Below are 18,807 nucleotides of genomic sequence, written 5' to 3'. Positions count from 1 at the left end.
GGACAAGAGGACCAAGGCATCAGAAGCCACAGCTGCCATATCTCCTATCACCACGGGGTAGTTAATGATAGATGACTGTTCTTCAGCTTCAAAGCAGGCAAACCTAAGGGAAAGTCATTCAATGAATGTGCAGTGACCACATTTTAGAGGCTGAAGGGATTTTAACGCTTTAGCACTGCAGACTACCTTTTACCAAGTAGTCACAGAAAGACGATGAGTAGTTCATAGTAGTACTTTACAGAAGTGTCCTATTTTACAGAGGATAGCTCCTTTTAAAGAGAAAGGACCGTAAGGAAGGAGAGAATAAGAGCCCTGATAGTTTTAAATGGGTGAAGCAGTTATTACTGTTGCATTCCAGTTGCAATTGATTCAGTTCTGTGTGACAGATTATCTACTTCGAAGGACTCTGTCAAGTGGGCATGAAATTGACCCAATGTACAACTTTCTATGTCAAAGCACAATTCACCCTGGAAGTTATCACAATCAAGATCACCTTAGGAGCTGCAGCAAGGCTTAAAATGTAATCCTAAATCAGAACCCCCACATTTAGAAAGCCATGGAAAAGTTTGATAGCAGAATACTTCTGTCAGTCCCAGATGTGACACTCATCTGAAAATTTCCTCTTGGGACTCAGTGATGTGGAAAGTTTCTGTCTGTCTTTCTTCCTCCTCTTGCTCTATAAACAAATAGCACTTCATTATGCGGTCATGACTTTTCTATTAAATAATAACTGAGCAATTATTTTGCTACCTAGGGCATTTTCCTAGGATAAATAGCTGGTTATGACCAATTGCTATATTCACTCCATCTGTCTATGGGCAGTATCTCAGGCATTTGATTGAAAACCGCAAATAAATTATTTCTAAGTATTTATCATAATGTCAAGCTTCTGAATAATTCAAAATTGGTGTTGTTGCTGCTTCAGTTGGGGATATCTCTGTGGAAGAACTCATTTTGTATATGTGCAACATGGGTGTCCTTTTTGTGTTACCTGTGCAAAGGGGTAAAACACGCTATGGGGTGGCCCAAGGCACTATTTGATCCCCAGTACTATTTAAGTTCTGTGTGAAGCTTTTTAAACCCTGTGGGTGGGTGGTTTCCATGTCCAGGAGACAGGACAATTTATCTGTTCTGGATGGGGCTGCTTACCTTCAGAAGGAAAAGATGAATAGTCTAGAGGTGCTTTGTCACTTGAAGCAGGGCTTTGTCAGTGGTGGCACCCTAGATTACGGAGCTTTTTCTTACGGAGGCTTATCTGATCACAGCACTAACAGGGTTTCATATGGTAAATCAAGACCATTCAGCCGCAACTATTTGTTGTTTTTATGTCCATATTCAGCTCTGTCATTTTGTCACTGCTGGAGCTGTGATTATATTGTTTTGACTTTGCTTTTGTACGTTTGTTTTATATTGATGTTAATCTGCCTTGTAAATCCTTTTGGATGAAAGAGAATAATATAAATATTTTAAATAAATATAAATACTTTGATTCCCTGCCTGTAGAATTTACAGTTTGTCAACATATAAAGTGGCATATTTCATACTAAAATGGGTATGAAAAATGTCTCTTCCCTGCTTGTACTTTTTGCAGCTATAGTCTCAGTGGTGGAAACTCACAGTTCACAATCAACCCTTCAACCGGGCAGATCATCACAAGTGCTCTGTTGGATAGAGAGGCTAAGGAGAACTACACTTTGATCGTCGTGGCCAAGGATGGTGGTTTCCCAAAGGCTCTTTCCAGTTCTACAAGTGTCCTTGTCACTGTTGCAGATGTCAATGACAATCCTCCCAAATTTCAGCACCACCCTTATGTCACTCATATTCCCTCACCAACAAGTTCAGGTAAGCTGGTAACAGCAACATGATACTAACCTTATAGTTTTTATAGCACAGAAAGAATCCAAGATAACAAGAGGGGAAGAGACTTTTAAATCTCACTGACCACTGAGGTTTTGTTATTGTTATCTATAGCTTATTAGGGTTTTCACTAGTGCTGCACTAATTTTTTGGAGGAATACACTTTTCATACAAAATATCTTAACTAAATCCTGTCCTAAATACAGTGGTACCTCAGTTTAAGAACAGCCCTGTTTACGAACTATTCGGTATACGAACTCCACAAAACCAGAAGTAGTGTCTCGGTTTGCGAACTTTACCTTGGTTTACGAACAGAAGCCGAACGGTGGAAGGGCACCGGTGGTGGGAGGCCTCATTAGGAAAAGCATGCCTCACTTTAAGAATGGCTTTGGTTTAAGAATGGACTTCTGGAACGGATTAAGTTTGTAAACCGAGGTACCACTGTACCTGTTCACCTGCTTCACCTGCTGCCTGGCTCAACAATTGCTTCAATATTTTTTTGGTCAATTATTATCATTCTTACTGTTTGCTTCTGGCCAGCTGAGGATCCTAAACTCCATGTGATCCTATAGACATGGCATCAAGCATCCTATGGTCATGGTGTCATAGGATCTTACACAGTTGGGTATGTGGAAATCTCACCAAAGGAAAATGCATCCCTTGCATTGTTCTCAGTCTGAATTAACAGGGAAAGAACGAACACAACAGCCCACTTCAAAGGCAACTGGTCTAGCACCCTATTGCTAGACATGACCAGTGCATTATGACAAGACAAGCACCCATTACAACTCATGAGATCCCAGCACATTAGCAAGTTTTGGTATCATAACCTGTTGTGTGAACTACGTAAATTTCAAAATGTTGCCTTCCATGCTGCACTGCTTTCAGTGAGATTAAATCCGCTTTGGCATCCCTGTCTGCATTAATATACCATTGGTCAAGGATGCCTGTAACATCCTAAATACCTCCTAAGAATGAACAATACATCTGCTAGTGGTTGTAATTTATTTATTTTTAAGTTTTATTTACAGTCTTTGTATAGTGTACAATAACTTAGCATTCTCTGGTTATGAACAGTTGCATGAGTATTAATGTTCCGTTTCACAGGATTAATTACCTTATTTTTGTCTCCCTTTGCAGGTACATTTGTATTTGCTGTGACAGTTACAGATGCTGATGCCGGACCTAATGCTGAGCTTCACTATTCCCTGTCGGGGAAGAATTCTGAAAAATTCCACATTGATCCATCACGAGGAGCGATTATGGCTGCCGAACGACTGTCTGGCACTTCTGAAATGACATTTTCTGTTAATGTGAAAGATGGTGGCTTGTTGCCAAAGACAGATTCTACAACTGTGACCGTAAGATTTGTAAACAGAGCAGATTTTCCTCGAGTTCAGGCTGAACAGCACACTTTCACATTTCCTGAAAATCAAGCAGTTGGCACTTTTGTCACTTCAGTTTCTGGATTGTCATCGAGAGGCGACTCTTTGTCTTACTATATTGCTAGCGGTAATCTTGGCAACACCTTTCAGATCGACCAACTAACAGGACAGGTCGCCATCAGCCAACCCTTAGACTATGAAGCAATACAGAAATACGTCATCTGGATTGAGGCGAGAGATATGGGCTTTCCGCCATTTTCTTCTTACGTAAAATTGGAAATGACAGTGATAGACATAAACGATAATGCACCACTATTTGAACGAGATCCTTTAATTTCTGAAGTACTAGAAAACCTCTCACCTTCTAAAATAATTACTGTAACTGCTATGGACAAGGACAGTGGCTCTAATGGACAGTTAAATTATGAAATTGTCAGTGGCAATAAGGAGAACAGTTTCAGTATCCATCGTACCAATGGGGAAGTCAGAAGTGTCCGACCTTTAGATAGGGAGAATGTGGCCCATTATACACTTACTATCAAAGCTTCAGACAGAGGTGTACCTGTTCAGAGTACCACTGTCCGGGTTCTTATTAATGTGTTGGATGAAAATGATAATGCACCCAAATTTTCTCAGATATTCAGCGCTCTTGTACCTGAAAATGCACCTTTGGGTTACACTGTAACACGAGTCACAACATCAGATGAAGATATTGGAGCAAATGCTGTCAGTAAATATTCAATAAGGGATACAAGTATACCTTTTGTCATAAACCCCAATACAGGAGATATAACAATCAGCAGACTTCTGAACAGGGAAGATACAGATCGCTACAGAATCCGAGTTTCAGCACATGACTCTGGGTGGACGGTAAGCACAGATGTGACCATATTTGTAACAGACATCAATGACAATTCCCCACGATTTACAAAACCATCCTATTACTTGGATTGCCCTGAGCATAATGAAGTTGGGTCACGAGTGATCCAGATATCTGCAACAGATCCAGATGAAGGATCCAACGGGCAAGTCTTCTACTTCATCAAATCCCAGTCAGAGTTTTTCCGAATTAATGCTTCTACGGGAGAGATTTTCAATAAGCAGCCTTTAAAGTTCCAAAACTCCAGCGGCCCCAGTAATGTCAATCTAAACAGGCACAGTTTCATCGTTACCTCATCAGATCGAGGCAGCCCTCCCTTGCTGAGCGAGACAACAGTCACAATCAACATCGTGGATAGCAATGACAACGCACCCCAGTTTCTCTTCAGTCAATATTTTACACCTGTTACTAAAAATGTAGCCGTTGGTACCAAACTAATTAAGGTAACTGCCATTGATGCAAAAGACTTTGGTCTAAATTCGGAAGTGCAATACATTCTCTCAAATGACAACCTAACAGGTAAATTTGAACTGGACAGTAACACAGGCTGGATTTCAGTAGCATCGCCACTGAGGAATGATATGAATAAAAACTTTCTAATAAAAGTAAAAGCAAAGGACAAAGGTAACCCTCCTCTCTCATCAGAAGTGCCTGTGCAAATAGTTGTAACAGAGGAAAACTATCACACGCCAGAGTTCTCTCAAAGTCATATAAGTATAACTGTCCCCGAGAGTAATGCTGTTGGAACTATTCTCAGGACTGTGTCGGCAAGGGACAAAGATACAGCTATGAATGGACTTATCAAATACAACATTTCTTCTGGAAATGAGGCTGGGAACTTTGCAATTAACGCATCTACTGGTGCATTAAGGCTTGCCAAACCCCTTGATTATGAGCTTTGCCAAAAACATGAGATTACTGTGAGTGCTGCAGATGGCGGATGGGTTGCTAGAACAGGCTACTGTAGCATTACCATAGATGTTATTGATGTGAATGATAATTCTCCAGCTTTTAGCCCAGAAGACTATTTTCCGAGTGTTTTAGAAAATGCCCCTAGTGGAACAACTGTCATTCGTCTCTCTGCAACTGATGCTGATTCCGGATCTAATGCTGTAATTGCATATGCGGTTCAGTCTTCAGACAGTGATCTGTTTGTTATTGATCCTAATACTGGAATCATCACCACCCAAGGCTTTTTAGATTATGAAACAAAGCAGAGCTATCATCTCACCATAAAGGCCTTTAACGTTCCCGATGAAGAAAGGTGCAGCTTTGCTAATGTCAACATCCATTTAAAAGGAGCAAACGAGTATGTGCCACGATTCGTGTCCAAGCTTTACTATTTTGAGGTTTCCGAAGCAGCTTCTAAAGGCACCATTGTGGGAGAAGTCTTTGCAAGCGACCGCGATATGGGAACTGACGGAGAAGTCCACTATCTGATCTTCGGCAATAGCAGAAAAAAGGGTTTCCAGATTGATGACAGCAGCGGGCAGATTTATGTCACAGGACCTCTCGACAGGGAAAAGGAAGAACGGATCTCTCTGAAAGTGCTTGCAAAAAATTCCGGGAGCATTCGTGGTGCAGATATTGATGAAGTGGTTGTGAATATCACGATATTAGATGCCAATGACCCCCCTGTTTTCAGCTTCATGGTATACAATGTACAAATCAGTGAAGGCGTTCCTGTTGGGACCCACGTGACATTTGTAAGTGCCTTCGACTCTGACTCTCTCCCAAGTTGGAACAGGTTTTCCTATTTTATTGGCAATGGAAACAACAACGGTGCCTTTTCTATTAACCCGCAGACGGGACAGGTTACGGTGACTGCAGAACTGGATAGAGAAACTTTACCAGTGTACAACCTATCTGTGTTAGCCATTGACTCAGGATCACCGTCAGCAACAGGAAGTGCCTCTTTATTGGTGGCTTTGGAAGATATCAATGACAATGGACCCACCCTTTCCACCACAGATGGAGAAATAATGGAAAATAGCCGTGCAGGGACACTTGTGTTAAATCTTCAGTCATCCGATCCTGATCTTCCTCCAAATCAGGGCCCCTTTTCTTATTACTTGCTTAGCACTGGCACAGGAACCAGTTATTTCAGTCTCAGCACTGCTGGAGTTCTGACCACAACTAGAGAGATTGACAGAGAACAAATTTGTGATTTCTACTTGTCAGTGATTACAAGAGACTCGGGCATTCCTCAGATGTCTTCCACAGGAACTGTGCACGTAAAGGTAATAGATCAAAATGATAACCCGTCACAACCCAGAACAGTAGAGATCTTTGTCCATTATTTTGGCAACCTGTTCCCTGGTGGAACATTAGGCAATGTAAAACCTCAGGATCCAGATATTTTAGACAGTTTCCAGTGCTCTCTTACATCGGGAGTTACAAGCCTCTTCCATATTCCAGCAGGCACTTGTGATTTAAATTCCCTGGCAAGGTCTACCGATGGGACATTCGATCTCACAGTCCTGAGCAATGATGGGCTACACAACTCAGTCACTAGCAGTATCCGAGTTTTCTTTTCAGGATTCAGTAATGCCACACTTGATAACAGCATTCTCCTTCGTCTCAGTGTGCAATCCTTGAGAGAATTTTTGACCAACCACTACCTTCATTTTCTGCGAATTGCCAATTCACAGTTAACCGGATTAGGGACTGCTGTGCAACTCTATGGGGCTTATCAGGAGAGCAACCGGACTTTCTTGATGGCAGCTGTGAAACGGAACAGCTATCAGTATGTGAATCCAGGTGGTGTGACTACCTTCTTTGAAAGCATCAAAGAAATCATTTTCCGTCAAAGCGGAGTTCGAATAGAGTCTGTGGATCATGACTTGTGTTTACAAAATCCTTGTCAAAATGGCGGCAGCTGCTTGAAAAAACTGGGTGTGAGCCCTAAGTTACAGAGCCACGAGAGTATCCCAGTCATTGTTGTGGCAAATGAACCTCTCCGGCCTTTTACATGTAGGTGTATGCCAGGATATGATGGCACACTGTGTGAAACAGACATAGATGAATGTCTCCCATCACCTTGCCACAATGGAGGGACTTGCCACAACCTGGTAGGCGGATTCTCTTGCAGTTGTCCCAGTGGTTTTACTGGAATGGCCTGTGAGAGAGATCTCAACGAGTGCCTCTCGGGCCCTTGTAAAAATGGTGCTCTCTGCCAGAACTTCCCAGGAAGCTTCAACTGTGTCTGCAAAACTGGATATACAGGTAATTTTTTCTTCTACATGTGTGATTGTTCTGAATGCAACACAGAGATGAACTAGTGGTATTACCTATGAAGGAGCATCTAATCATAGGCACTCCTACTGGCAATTCAAACCTAGATGTATTATTTATTTAGCACATGTGTATTCTGCATTTTTCCATCATGGAACTCAAGGTGGCTTATGTGGGGCTTCCAGTCACCCCCCCTTCCCCACAGGAACTGATCAGATCTGGACCTGCTTTGCTTCCATGAGGTGATCATACTGTGTGTCTTCAGTTAGCTCACACCCCAAGTTTATCATCCCATCATCTGCTGTTTGTGAAAACAAGGATCCCACTTGCGCCATGCATTCAAAGCATTATTATACCACTTTAAACAGTCATGACATCCTCCACCAAAGAATCATGGGGACTGTATTCCCAGAATTCTTTGGGGGAAGTCATTAAATTGGTATAATAGTGCTTTAAAAGTATATGTGGAAGTAGCCTAGGTCTAAAATTAAACAGTGGATTTTTTAAAAATGCTTTTTTGCCAGAAATTAGCTAAGCGTCAAAGCGTGCATGGTTCCATCCTACTTATCTGCCAGACAGAGCCTTGTGTAAAAATCATAATCAGGATTTTCAGCCTTTCTATTAAACATATCCGTTTGATATAGAGTGATGCCTCTTAGCTTTCTGCCAGGAAAGTATCGAGAGCCATCAAATGCATCTCCATTTAAATAGCATATGTGGCAACTGACACATGTTCGCTGTTAGAGCCGCCTTGACATAAAAGACACTGATGGGATCTTTCTGTGTATGCGCCATCAGTATAGCCTGCTGAGCCTCAGGTCACAAGTAATTATTCGTAATTGAATGGCTGTTCTAATTAACCTAATGATCTGAGATTGTGTTTCGCAGTGAATCATCACATCAAATTATTTGGCCAGCAGCGTAGCAGAACAATTCCATGCCACAATTGCGGGTAACCTTTTAAGTCATTAGCATCAGAGGTTAAATAGGCATGTACTTGCCAGCTCACTGGGACACCTCAGCAGAACACTCATTTTAACAATAGCATACAATGCAGTCACATCAGTCCTGTAGCTTGTAATTGGGGTTAATGAAACTACAGTGATTTGCTGAGGTGATTGTCATGCCTGACGCTTGTCACATACAGTATTGCCCCACATTGTAACACATTAATTTTTCCCCCATCTGCTGAAAGCAGAAATATGTCATGGAAGAAATTTGAAAAGTAATGTGTGTGTGTGTGAGAGAGAGAGAGAGAGAGAGAGAGAGAGAGAGAGAGGGAGGGAGAATTAAGTGTTCCCATAGTGTGGGTTATGCTCTTGCATTCCCTCTCCAAAAATAAAAAGGCAATATGGTAGCAGACACAATACACCCATGTTAGAAATGTAAAGCGGCAGTGTTTTCTCCTAGGAGAGAATAATTGTAAAAAAGGAAAATCAGTGTAACTCATTGATTGAATTGACAATTTACAAATATATCACAAAACAGCCCAAAGTAGGTTTGAAAACAATACAAAAGAAACACTGAAGGCAGAGACCTTTTCATCCTGTTCATAACGAAAACCTAAAATATATGTTACTAGCAGCCTCGTTCCCAGTAATACTTGGGAATCCTTAGGAACCAAAAGAGTAGACCTTTTGAAATTAATGAAATACACTTAGTCCTGTTCATTAATTTCAGTGGGTCTATTCTGAGTGACTTAGTAGAATACCATCCTATATGTATGTATGCATGACCCCTGTCTGGATCAAGGCAGCTGCTCTTCTCTGTAGCTTCTGTTGTTTTCTAAAGCAAGCTTTCCTTCTTTTCACTGTAAGTCTGAGTTCATCAATTATAGACCATTAGAAGGGCTTCCCTTACCTTGCTGAGGGGGTACACAGGTTTTTTCACTGATTTATTATGTTTGGCCGACTGCATCTCACTTCATCACTCTATAGAAGCAATTAGGCTCATTGAAGTGAGCGCAACCATAATGAAAGATTACATCAGTGTAACACTGAGGTTTAAGCAATCTGTTATAATTATGTCTATTAATGATGATCATATTTTGTTTTGGAACGAATCAGTTGCAAGATGGGATATATCAGATGACATACAGTAGTGTGTTGTCTGCCCTTTCCATGAACCCCTCAGTTCCTCTTTTCTGGACCTTTTTAGGATGAGTTTTGTGGAATCAATTCAGTTTTTTAAGCAAGAAGTTGATCTGAAAGAGACTGCCATCTTAGAAAAAGTCTAACGTTATCTTAAATCAGCTCTTCCCAACAACTATATGCAAATACTCCATATAAAGCAATGATAACTGAAAGGCTTTTCATACGGTTGCCAGTGAATCAACAAAGCAGAAACTTAACTGCTCATTTCTCCCCATCCTTGCTGGGACATTCTAGCTGACTGGAGATTCAGTTGCATATTATCCAACTGTCATTATTTACCAGGAATGCAGAGAACTGGTTCTCTCTTCATGCTAAACCAAACCATGGCTTAGAGTATGTAGGCTTCCAAAGAGAGGATCATATCCCATTTGCCCCTCCCTGTCATTCTGTTGCTGCTATCCTGAGCTATGCCATGGCTTGGCTTAGTGTGTTGTCCAAACCCAGGGTCATGGCTTAGCTTTTTCCAGACTAACCATGAGCTGTAAACAAGTCCCTCCCCACCCCCACCCCCCGGTTTACAGCCTGTGGCGAGCTACCCATGAGCCTGGGTAGGGTTGCCATATGTCCTCTTTTCCCAGGACACGCCCTCTTTTTCATGGTTAGAGTTGTCATAGCGATCCATAGTTAAAAGCAGAAGTCGGCAAATGTGTCCTCTTTTTTGCTCTTCAAAATATGGCACTCCTACCCATAGAACAATCATATTATCATGATGTTGTATTCCCCCCAGCCTTAAATCTATATATAGTAATACCTGTGGGTAAGTTGGATATAACTCAGTGGGGCTTATATCTGAGGAGACTTGTACAGCTTTGGGCTATTCTTTCTGAGTTTTTCTGTTAAAAATGATAAACATTATGTGGCTCCTATTCCAGATCCTCACAGTTTATCTTTGGGCATGCATGTACAGAATAGCTAGTAACCTATCAAAATTAGTCATTGCCCAGTTTGGTTGAAAATGGGCAAAGTGCTCAAAATCCGTGAAATTGAAACTTGTAGATGAGCCTCTTGTAGACCTTCAGAGTTCATGAATCCAGTCATTTGGTGATTTGTTTAACTTCAGGGCATAATTTACCCAAGCAAATCACTAGTTTCTCTCATCAAAACATTATTATTTGAACCATATGCAATTAATTATAGAGCTGTGAAATGTTTTGGAGGGGAAAAAATAGCCCGAGGAATGTATTTTAAAAAACCAACCCATCTTCAGGCTTGCAAATTTAATTAAATTCAGTGGAGAAATCTTTACAAAAGGCAATAAAACTGTGCAGCTTGCACCATGCAGCGAACCCTTGCAGTGATGAACGGCGTCCAAGTAAGTTCTATCATGAAGTGACAAAAAATGAGAATGCAACGATTGAAGGTTAGGGCAAAGCTACACATTACGTTAGTCACATTTTTAAAACAGTTTGAAGCAGCTGTGCGAGGCCCTGTGCAGGATTCAGATCAAGATCTTGGTTGGCTTTTCTTTCAAAATAGAAGTGGCAGCATTTTAGAAGGCAGTTTGAGGCTCAACTCTGTTCATGTTAGCATGTTGAGAACTTCCATGCTCTGAGCAGTGGCCAGTTCTTGTTGGAATAACTTATTGTTGCACGTCAATTTTAGGAAGTTATGACTAGGGCTGGACAAGTTTGTCAGTTTCAGTTTGTCCCAGTTTCTCATTTTTCCCAATCTTAAATTCGGTTCTCCATATTTCTACATCAGTATGAGTTTATATATATATATTTATATATTATCCTCATGAAAATTGTCAGCATTTTAATTCACATTTCTCCTATTAGACGCATTTGCAAAGCATCTCCCCATAATACAGTACATATCAGAAAGATATGCATATACCCCAGCACAAGCATTTTTATACACATTACTTGGTTGGAGAACTGCATTGTGATTTTTGAGGAATGGCTGTTTCTCAGTTCAGGTCCTGTTTCAGAAAACGCAGGTTTACTTCAAATGCAAACTGAATCAAATTTCTGCACCATCCTAGTCATGGCAATTACTCTCCATGAAAGTATTACATGTTAAAAATTCCACATCAGTATGATGTTCAGTGTTTCTACATTAAAAATATAATAATAAAAACTCACTCCAGAATATAGAGAATGAAACTCACTTTTAAATTAAACAAATTATTTCTGGGCTCCAGTTACAACTAATGCAAATTATCCCACTTTGTTCATAATGCAAATTGCCTAAGTGCAACTCAGTTTCCATATGGTACTGTCTTCTACTATTTCAGGAAAAATGTGTGACTCCACCGTCAATTACTGTGAATGCAACCCCTGTTTCCATGGAGGATCCTGTCAAAATGGAGTGGAGGGATATTACTGTCATTGTCCATTTGGTAAGTAGAAATTTGGTACTTTATTCAGATTTTCTTGCAGAACCCTAATCCTTTTGACCCTAGCCCCCAAATACAACCACCTATGGATTTTATAGCTTACTTATTAATTTTTATATGATAATATTGTTTTAATCAGAATAAAGCAAAGCAATGTGACTTGGTTGGTCAGTTACCATCTGGCAGGAAACCAAACAAAGAACTGGAGTAGTCAAAAAAAGGTGAGGCAGGATCTCCAAATGCTACAAAATTTCATCTGTTGTGAGCCCAACATGTTTTGCAAGAAATTTTTTATTAATGGCATCTTAGCAACAATCCTGACACACCAGGGATGTTGCAGTATTCACAGGAAATAATTACAGTATCTGTAGATTAGTGTGTCAGAACTGTTGCTTAAAAGAAATAACAAAATAAAAATCTAAAACCCTTTGGACTCACAATAAATGATATTTTGCAGGACCTAGAGTTTCTTTTCCTCCTTTTTCTGTCAATTGCCATTACAAAGATAAGAAGAATGCCTACCGAATCGTACTGAAAACCTATCTTGTTCCATGTTGTGTTGCTCATGGTAACCAACCAGATACCTATGGGAAGTCTACAATAGGACATGAGGACCATTGGTTCTCTCCCTTCTGCTGGGCTTGGTGGCCTTCCATAGAGCCTCATGCATTGTACACTCTACACACCGCTAGTGAGTGAAGTACATAATTGGTCTGTGCTGAATTTCCCACCATTTAATTTATTTGGATGTTACCTCAGGTTCTGCATAATGTGAAAGATAATCTCTCTCCTTACTTCCTCCACACCATGCATAATTTTATAAAACTCTATCATCTCTCCCATTTCTTGCCTTCCTCCACCAGTCCCTATTTTGAAGATAATATTCTAGAAGGAGAAAGATGGCACTTTTCTTTACCCTTCTCCATTCTACAATATTGTCTTTAAAGAAGACCATTAAAAGGCTGGGCAAAAGTATAGTATTTACCTGGAGAAAGAACATCAGTAGAGTAGATAGCTGTTGAAGAGATGTGGTGAGGGAGATCCACAGCTAAAGAAGTTCCACAAATAAGATTAGCTACCCTGCTTCCGAAGGTGGAGACATCAAAGCAGGGCATCTGCTGAAGACATCTTGATGAGGTTTGAAGAAACTCTTAATTTCCATAAGCTTTGGGAGCCTCGGTTAAACTGGAGTTCTCAAAGTTAGTAGCATACACAGTTCCATTTCACCTTTATTCAGCAATGGTCACATATGTAACCCAGAAATTGATTAAAAGTAGGCAAAGGAAATTCACGCACTGGATGGAAGGGGTGTGTGAAGGTTAAGGAAATCTTGTATCCCACTCCAAATCTCCACACTGTGTTTTTGTTTGACATCTGCACCTGGTCCATGGCAGATCACATGTAATTCCTGAATGGGGCTTTGGTACTTTGAAAACCCTGTGACAAGGAACAGCTGTAAAAGCACAGGATAAGTGAGGGCATTTGAACCACAAAACATTAAAGAGCTGGGAGAGATCATGCCCCAGTGCCTCAGAGGTACCAGACATCCCAGTATAACACAATTACTTATAATGTTATAATTATTAAAGCTTCTCTTAAACGTATGTAAAGGTATGTCAAAATCAAACTACATTATATTTGCATCAATTGTGCCTTATTCCTGCAATCATTGCCAAGCAGTATTCTCAATAAATGTATGGATGAAGCCAGAAAGACTTCTCTCTTTTTTTGAAGGACCAATATATGGTAGCAATTATAGAAGAACTTGGAAATCACTAGCTTAGACCGTGAGCCTGCTGTGTATAGAAAATGTAAGAGGAGATACAGCATCTGGCTACAATCACATACAAGTCTTGCATGAACTTAAAATCCATGTTAAATTACCACTGATCATATAAAATAGAGCTGTTGCATCTATATCTGTTCGTAAGTTTCGGCTGGCACAGCTTCCCATCACCTTTCCCCCAAATAATCATTATGGGGAGAAGGGGAAATTAGGTTCAACTCACCTATTCTATTATCACAGATGATGCCTTCCAAAGGATTCCCTTCTTCATTGCTAAAGGAAGCATTCTAGCAAGAAAGAGGTGATATTTCTTTACAGGAAGGAGCTGGGACAATGAAGGAGCTCATTCTTTTTCCCTGATGCTCCTCAGTCCTATTCCATTCTAATATCCAATTCCAATTCTCCCAACTCTAAGCTAGGAATGGAGGAGAATTGTGGTTCAGTTCACCCTTCAAGATAGATCTAATCTACACTTCCTGAAACAATATGTGGACTGAAATGTAGTAATCCTTCAAAATTCACACTTTTGCGAATTTTGCAATGCTGTCCTAACAATCACTAACATTTAACAATGTGCCATGGGTGACGCATTTTTCCTCATCTGGCTTCCCAATGCCAAGTGCCACTGCCAGTTACCAAGAGGGCCAAGGCAGTGGGAACTGAAGGGCAGAAGCAGCAGTGGGAGCATCAACACCACTATTGCAAGTAATATGAGCAAAAATGCATATGTTAAGTGAAAAACGTCCATAAATGCATACATTGGTGAAAACAACATTCAGAAATGCATTCATTTTATTAGGGAAAATGCCTTGCAAAATGTGGATACGAAAATGTGCATATTAGAGGGGGGTCACTATAGTGATGTTGAATTTTGCAAACTAATGTGGCAAACTGAATTTAAGTCTGGAAAAATGAGAAATCAAAATTGACATATTTGACCATCCGTAAACCAACCCATTCCTATATTCCAATTCTACTTCCCAACCCTCACTTCAGATCTGATTTCTTCCTGATCCTAATTCTGCTCTTTCTCCCTCCCTCTCCATCTCAGATCCCACCAAATCCCATTCTGTCCTGTCCTACAATCTAGTTCTTTCCCTTTCTCTTTGTTTCCTACTTGCCTACATTCTTTTCTAACTTCAGAAATTAATGAGCCAGTCAGAAGCGGGATGCAAAAAAAGGTCTTTGCCATTTTACAAAAATATAGTTAACATCATAACATTTTAAAACTCTTGAAAGACCGCAGGCAAATATTTTATAAAAATATTATTATAAAAGCATTCATATTTCGAAGAAATACAATAGGGATGGAATGTAGCGCCTGCGTGTTTGAAAGCAGTTAACAACAAAGAAACATACTGTATGTACTCTTCAAAATGCATTGTATGTTGACTTGATCTAAAGAATACTAGATGGTGTTCTGCCAAAATCAAGGAGGAATGCATCTGTCATTGGTTCCATATTGGATTTTATTTTTATTCCATATTATTTGGCATAGCTAGAAAATGCTCATAGCAAAGGGGGTGGTTTTATTGGCTAGTTTTGAAATGAAATATGATTTAAAACAAGGGAAACAGAAGCAGCACAAATAAAAAAAGGAAGCAGAAGGAGGCAGAAGGAGGGAAATGCATTCAGATGTATTGACTGATTGATTAAATTTGGTTTTGAAAGTAAATAATATATAACAGGGAACATGTAGTATGCAAAATTCATAGGCGTATGGAATGCCAAAGGGCAAGATAATATGATATTGTTTATCTAAATGATATTATGTATGTGTTAGTACAGGTCACAAAGACCATTTCCACTTTTGTAACACATGAAGAGATATTTTAACACATTTGGAAGGGAAGTGTTATGTCCATCAAACTCCCCCCATGATCACAAGGATTCCTATTTGCCTCTCATCCACCTGCTTTCCCCCAAAATCTGTTCTGGGGGTTACCCCAACATTCTTCTGGCATGGGAAGTTCAATTGCTGAAATAGAAATCCTTGAACTCACTAGACAACTTCATTGGCTACAATCCAAAATATTTTATTGGTGCTTAAAACAATTGAAGCTACTGCAAATATTTTGCTTTAGAATTTTATTTTTTACATTATATTTGAATAATTATATCCTGCGCTAAAGATATAGCACCCAAGGCTACTAACAACAGAAACCTTTTTTTAAAAAAAAAAATGCCATAAAATATCAATACTTTTTTTAAAGAGAAAGCAGGAAAAGTGACACATACATTAAAACATTAAGTGTTAACGTGAACCAGAGTGCTAATAAAGAGTCTCTGTGAACAGGTCTTAATCAAATTGTTGGAGGTTAAAAAATATGTAGACCACATGTCTTTATCACATAAATGATCACTCCCAATGTATATTTATGCCACACAAATAGTGGTTCTCTTAAAAATATAGTGATGATGCAGAAATTTGTCACTTTTAGTCCTATTAGAATATTTATAAATGCATGAAAAAAATCCTTCCAGTAGCACCTTTAAGACCAACTAAGTTAGTTCTTGGTATGAGCTTTCGTGTGCAAGCACACTTCTTCAGATACACTGAAACAGAAGTTGCCAGATCCTTCTATATAGTGAGAAGGTGGGGAGGGGTATTACTCAGAAGGGTGGTGGGAATGGGAGATTGGCAGATAGCTGGGATGAGCCTGCTGACGACTCTTAACGACTGTAATGGGTCTTACAGGAAAAGGCAAGGGGTGAGAAGGTGAGAAATGGCTTAGTCATGTATAATGGGATAAGAATCCAATGTCTTTGTTCAAACCAGGTTTCTCCGTGGTTTTAAGTTTGGTAATGAGTTGCAATTCAGCAGCTTCTCTTTCCAGTCTATTTCTGAAATTCCTTTGTAGTAAAACAGCTACTTTGAGATCTTGTATAGAATGTCCTGGGAGATTAAAGTGTTCTCCTACTGGTTTCTCTGTTTTGTGATTCTTGATGTCAGATTTATGTCCATTTATTCTTTGGCGTAAGGTTTGGCCTGTTTGTCCAATATAGAGAGCTGAAGGACACTGTTGGCATTTGATGCCATACACAATGTTAGATGATGAGCAATTGAATAGTCCCGAGATGGTATGTGTGATGTTGTTGGGGCCAGTAATGGTGTTGTCCGGGTGTATGTGGCAGCAAAGTTGGCATCTGGGTTTATTGCAGGCTCTGGTGCCAGTGTCCGTGTTAAGTCTGGTTGTAGTATTATTGTGGGTTAGGAGTTGTTTAAGATTGGGTGGCTGTCTGTAGGCAATGAAAGGTCTTCCTCCCAGAGCTTGAGAAAGAGAACTGTCATTGTCCAGGAGAGGTTGTAGATCTCTGATGATGCGTTGTACTGTTTTAACTTGGGAGCTGTATGTGATGACTAGAGGTGTTCTGTTATTTTCTTTTTTGGGTCTGTCTTATGATTTAGCCATGATTAAATCATGATAAATGCATGATTTAGCCATTGAAATAGATGGCAACTAACTGTGTTAACTTGGCTGGCTCGCACCCAGTATCTTCATTTTTGACAGCTCCTTCAACAAGAGAGCAGTCATACAAGAAGTTGGCAAAAAGCAAGCTGGTGTCAATTAAGATGGCATAAAGTTATACCATATCCAAACACTGCTCAGCAGTGGGGTTGCTTCTGCTGCTTGGCCTAAGCCGGGCAGAGGGAAAGCAAGCCTTTCAAATAATGTTTTATGCCAGGTTGCCTGGTCACAGTAGTCAGTCTAAGTTCCCCTTCTCTGGCCACACCCTGTCCCACCCCTTTGGTTGAATTTACACTGGCCTTAGTTCAGCTGGCTGAGCCCTGGCTAAGCCAGTCTGAACATATCTCTGGCTAAAGCGGTGTTGGGTACTTAGCACTGGCCGAACCGAAGATCTGCTGCACCCTGAGCTTTTCATCCTAACAGATCTTGCAACAGGATTGCCACCCCCTAAAAGAATTGTATTTTAGAGTGCTTCTGCAGTTCTTGATCATTGTTACATTTTTATTTCCGCAGGAGTTTTCGGAAAGCATTGTGAAGTGAATAGCTACGGATTTGAAGAATTGTCTTACATGGAATTCCCCAGTATGGATCCGAACAACAATTATATCTACATCAAGTTTGCCACCATCCAAAGCAATGCCCTTCTGTTATATAATTACGACAACCAGACTGGAGATCGGGCAGAATTCCTGGCCCTGGAAATAACAGAAGAGAGGCTGAGATTCTCATACAATCTTGGCAGTGGCACTTACAAACTCACCACAGCAAAGAAGGTGTCTGATGGACAGTTTCACACTGTTATTGCCCGGAGGGCTGGAATGGTAAGCATTGCTTTACAGAAATAATAATAATAATAATAATAATAATAATAATAATAATAATAAAAATAAAGCTTCACTGAGTTCCAAGTCACATCAGCTTTTAAGAAAGTACAAATGGATGGTTGTTGGGGTTGGGGTTTTTTTTTGCAAAAACTTCTTTTTAAAAAAACACAAAAGCTTTTTTGTTCCATAAAAATTACCCTGAAGCATTTTAAATGGCTTCTTCAAAGGACGTTCTCTAAATGTGAGGTTGATTAATGAAGGGAATTAATGACTATCCAGATCTAATTAATTGGTGCAGACTATAGGAAAAATAAGCACTGAAGACTAATTAAGAGGCAGATTTAATGTTTGGAATGATGCAAGAACAAAACCCTTTGTAATTGAAGGCTATGTAATTGCCATGCATGTTATTTTTGAACAGAGATGATAAAATTTTGTTCATTCTGCAAATGTTCTGAAATCATTGAAAAATGTGAAACAGAGTTTTCTTTGTGGATGATAACTACCCAGTTCTTCTATATAGAAAATTGCCTTATATTAGACAATGTACCTCCCTCCAAATCTTCTGCTGCCACCACCTTACCCTTTCCATTGCTAAGCACCAGTGGACAGGTTTGTGTTTTAACGGGCTACTATATATTTTTAAGGGAAAGATTGTGAGCAGATGCATTCACTTTAAAAAGAAAGAAAGATTTTCTGATTTTAAATTAAGGGAAAGCAATGGTCACTGTGATTTTGAAACTAAGCATTCCAGAGTTTTCTATTAACTGGAAGGAATGGGAGCAAATGAAAACTTAGATTTGCTAAATGCAAACAGCCAAGTCGGGATCTCTCCATCAAATATGTTAGTGCAATTTCTCACTCCGTAACACATGAAGGG

At 39.9% G+C, this 18,807-nt stretch overlaps 1 protein-coding gene across 1 annotated transcript in view; it reads left to right on the top strand.

The window, feature by feature from the left end:
* The window catches only part of FAT4 (FAT atypical cadherin 4), a 144,790-nt gene that overhangs the window by 106,806 nt on the left and 19,177 nt on the right, over positions 1-18,807 (top strand). Inside the window, exons 8-11 of the mRNA XM_081021855.1 lie at positions 1,592-1,842; positions 2,998-7,347; positions 11,746-11,850; positions 17,617-17,924. Of these exons, the coding sequence (XP_080877981.1) occupies positions 1,592-1,842; positions 2,998-7,347; positions 11,746-11,850; positions 17,617-17,924 (5,014 nt within the window). The remainder of the gene's footprint in view (positions 1-1,591; positions 1,843-2,997; positions 7,348-11,745; positions 11,851-17,616; positions 17,925-18,807) is intronic.

The sequence above is a fragment of the Podarcis pityusensis genome, assembly GCF_964106645.2.
Source record: "Podarcis pityusensis genome assembly, chromosome: 9".
Taxonomy (NCBI): Eukaryota; Metazoa; Chordata; class Lepidosauria; order Squamata; family Lacertidae; genus Podarcis; species Podarcis pityusensis.
This window is presented reverse-complemented; position numbering and strand designations above follow the sequence as displayed.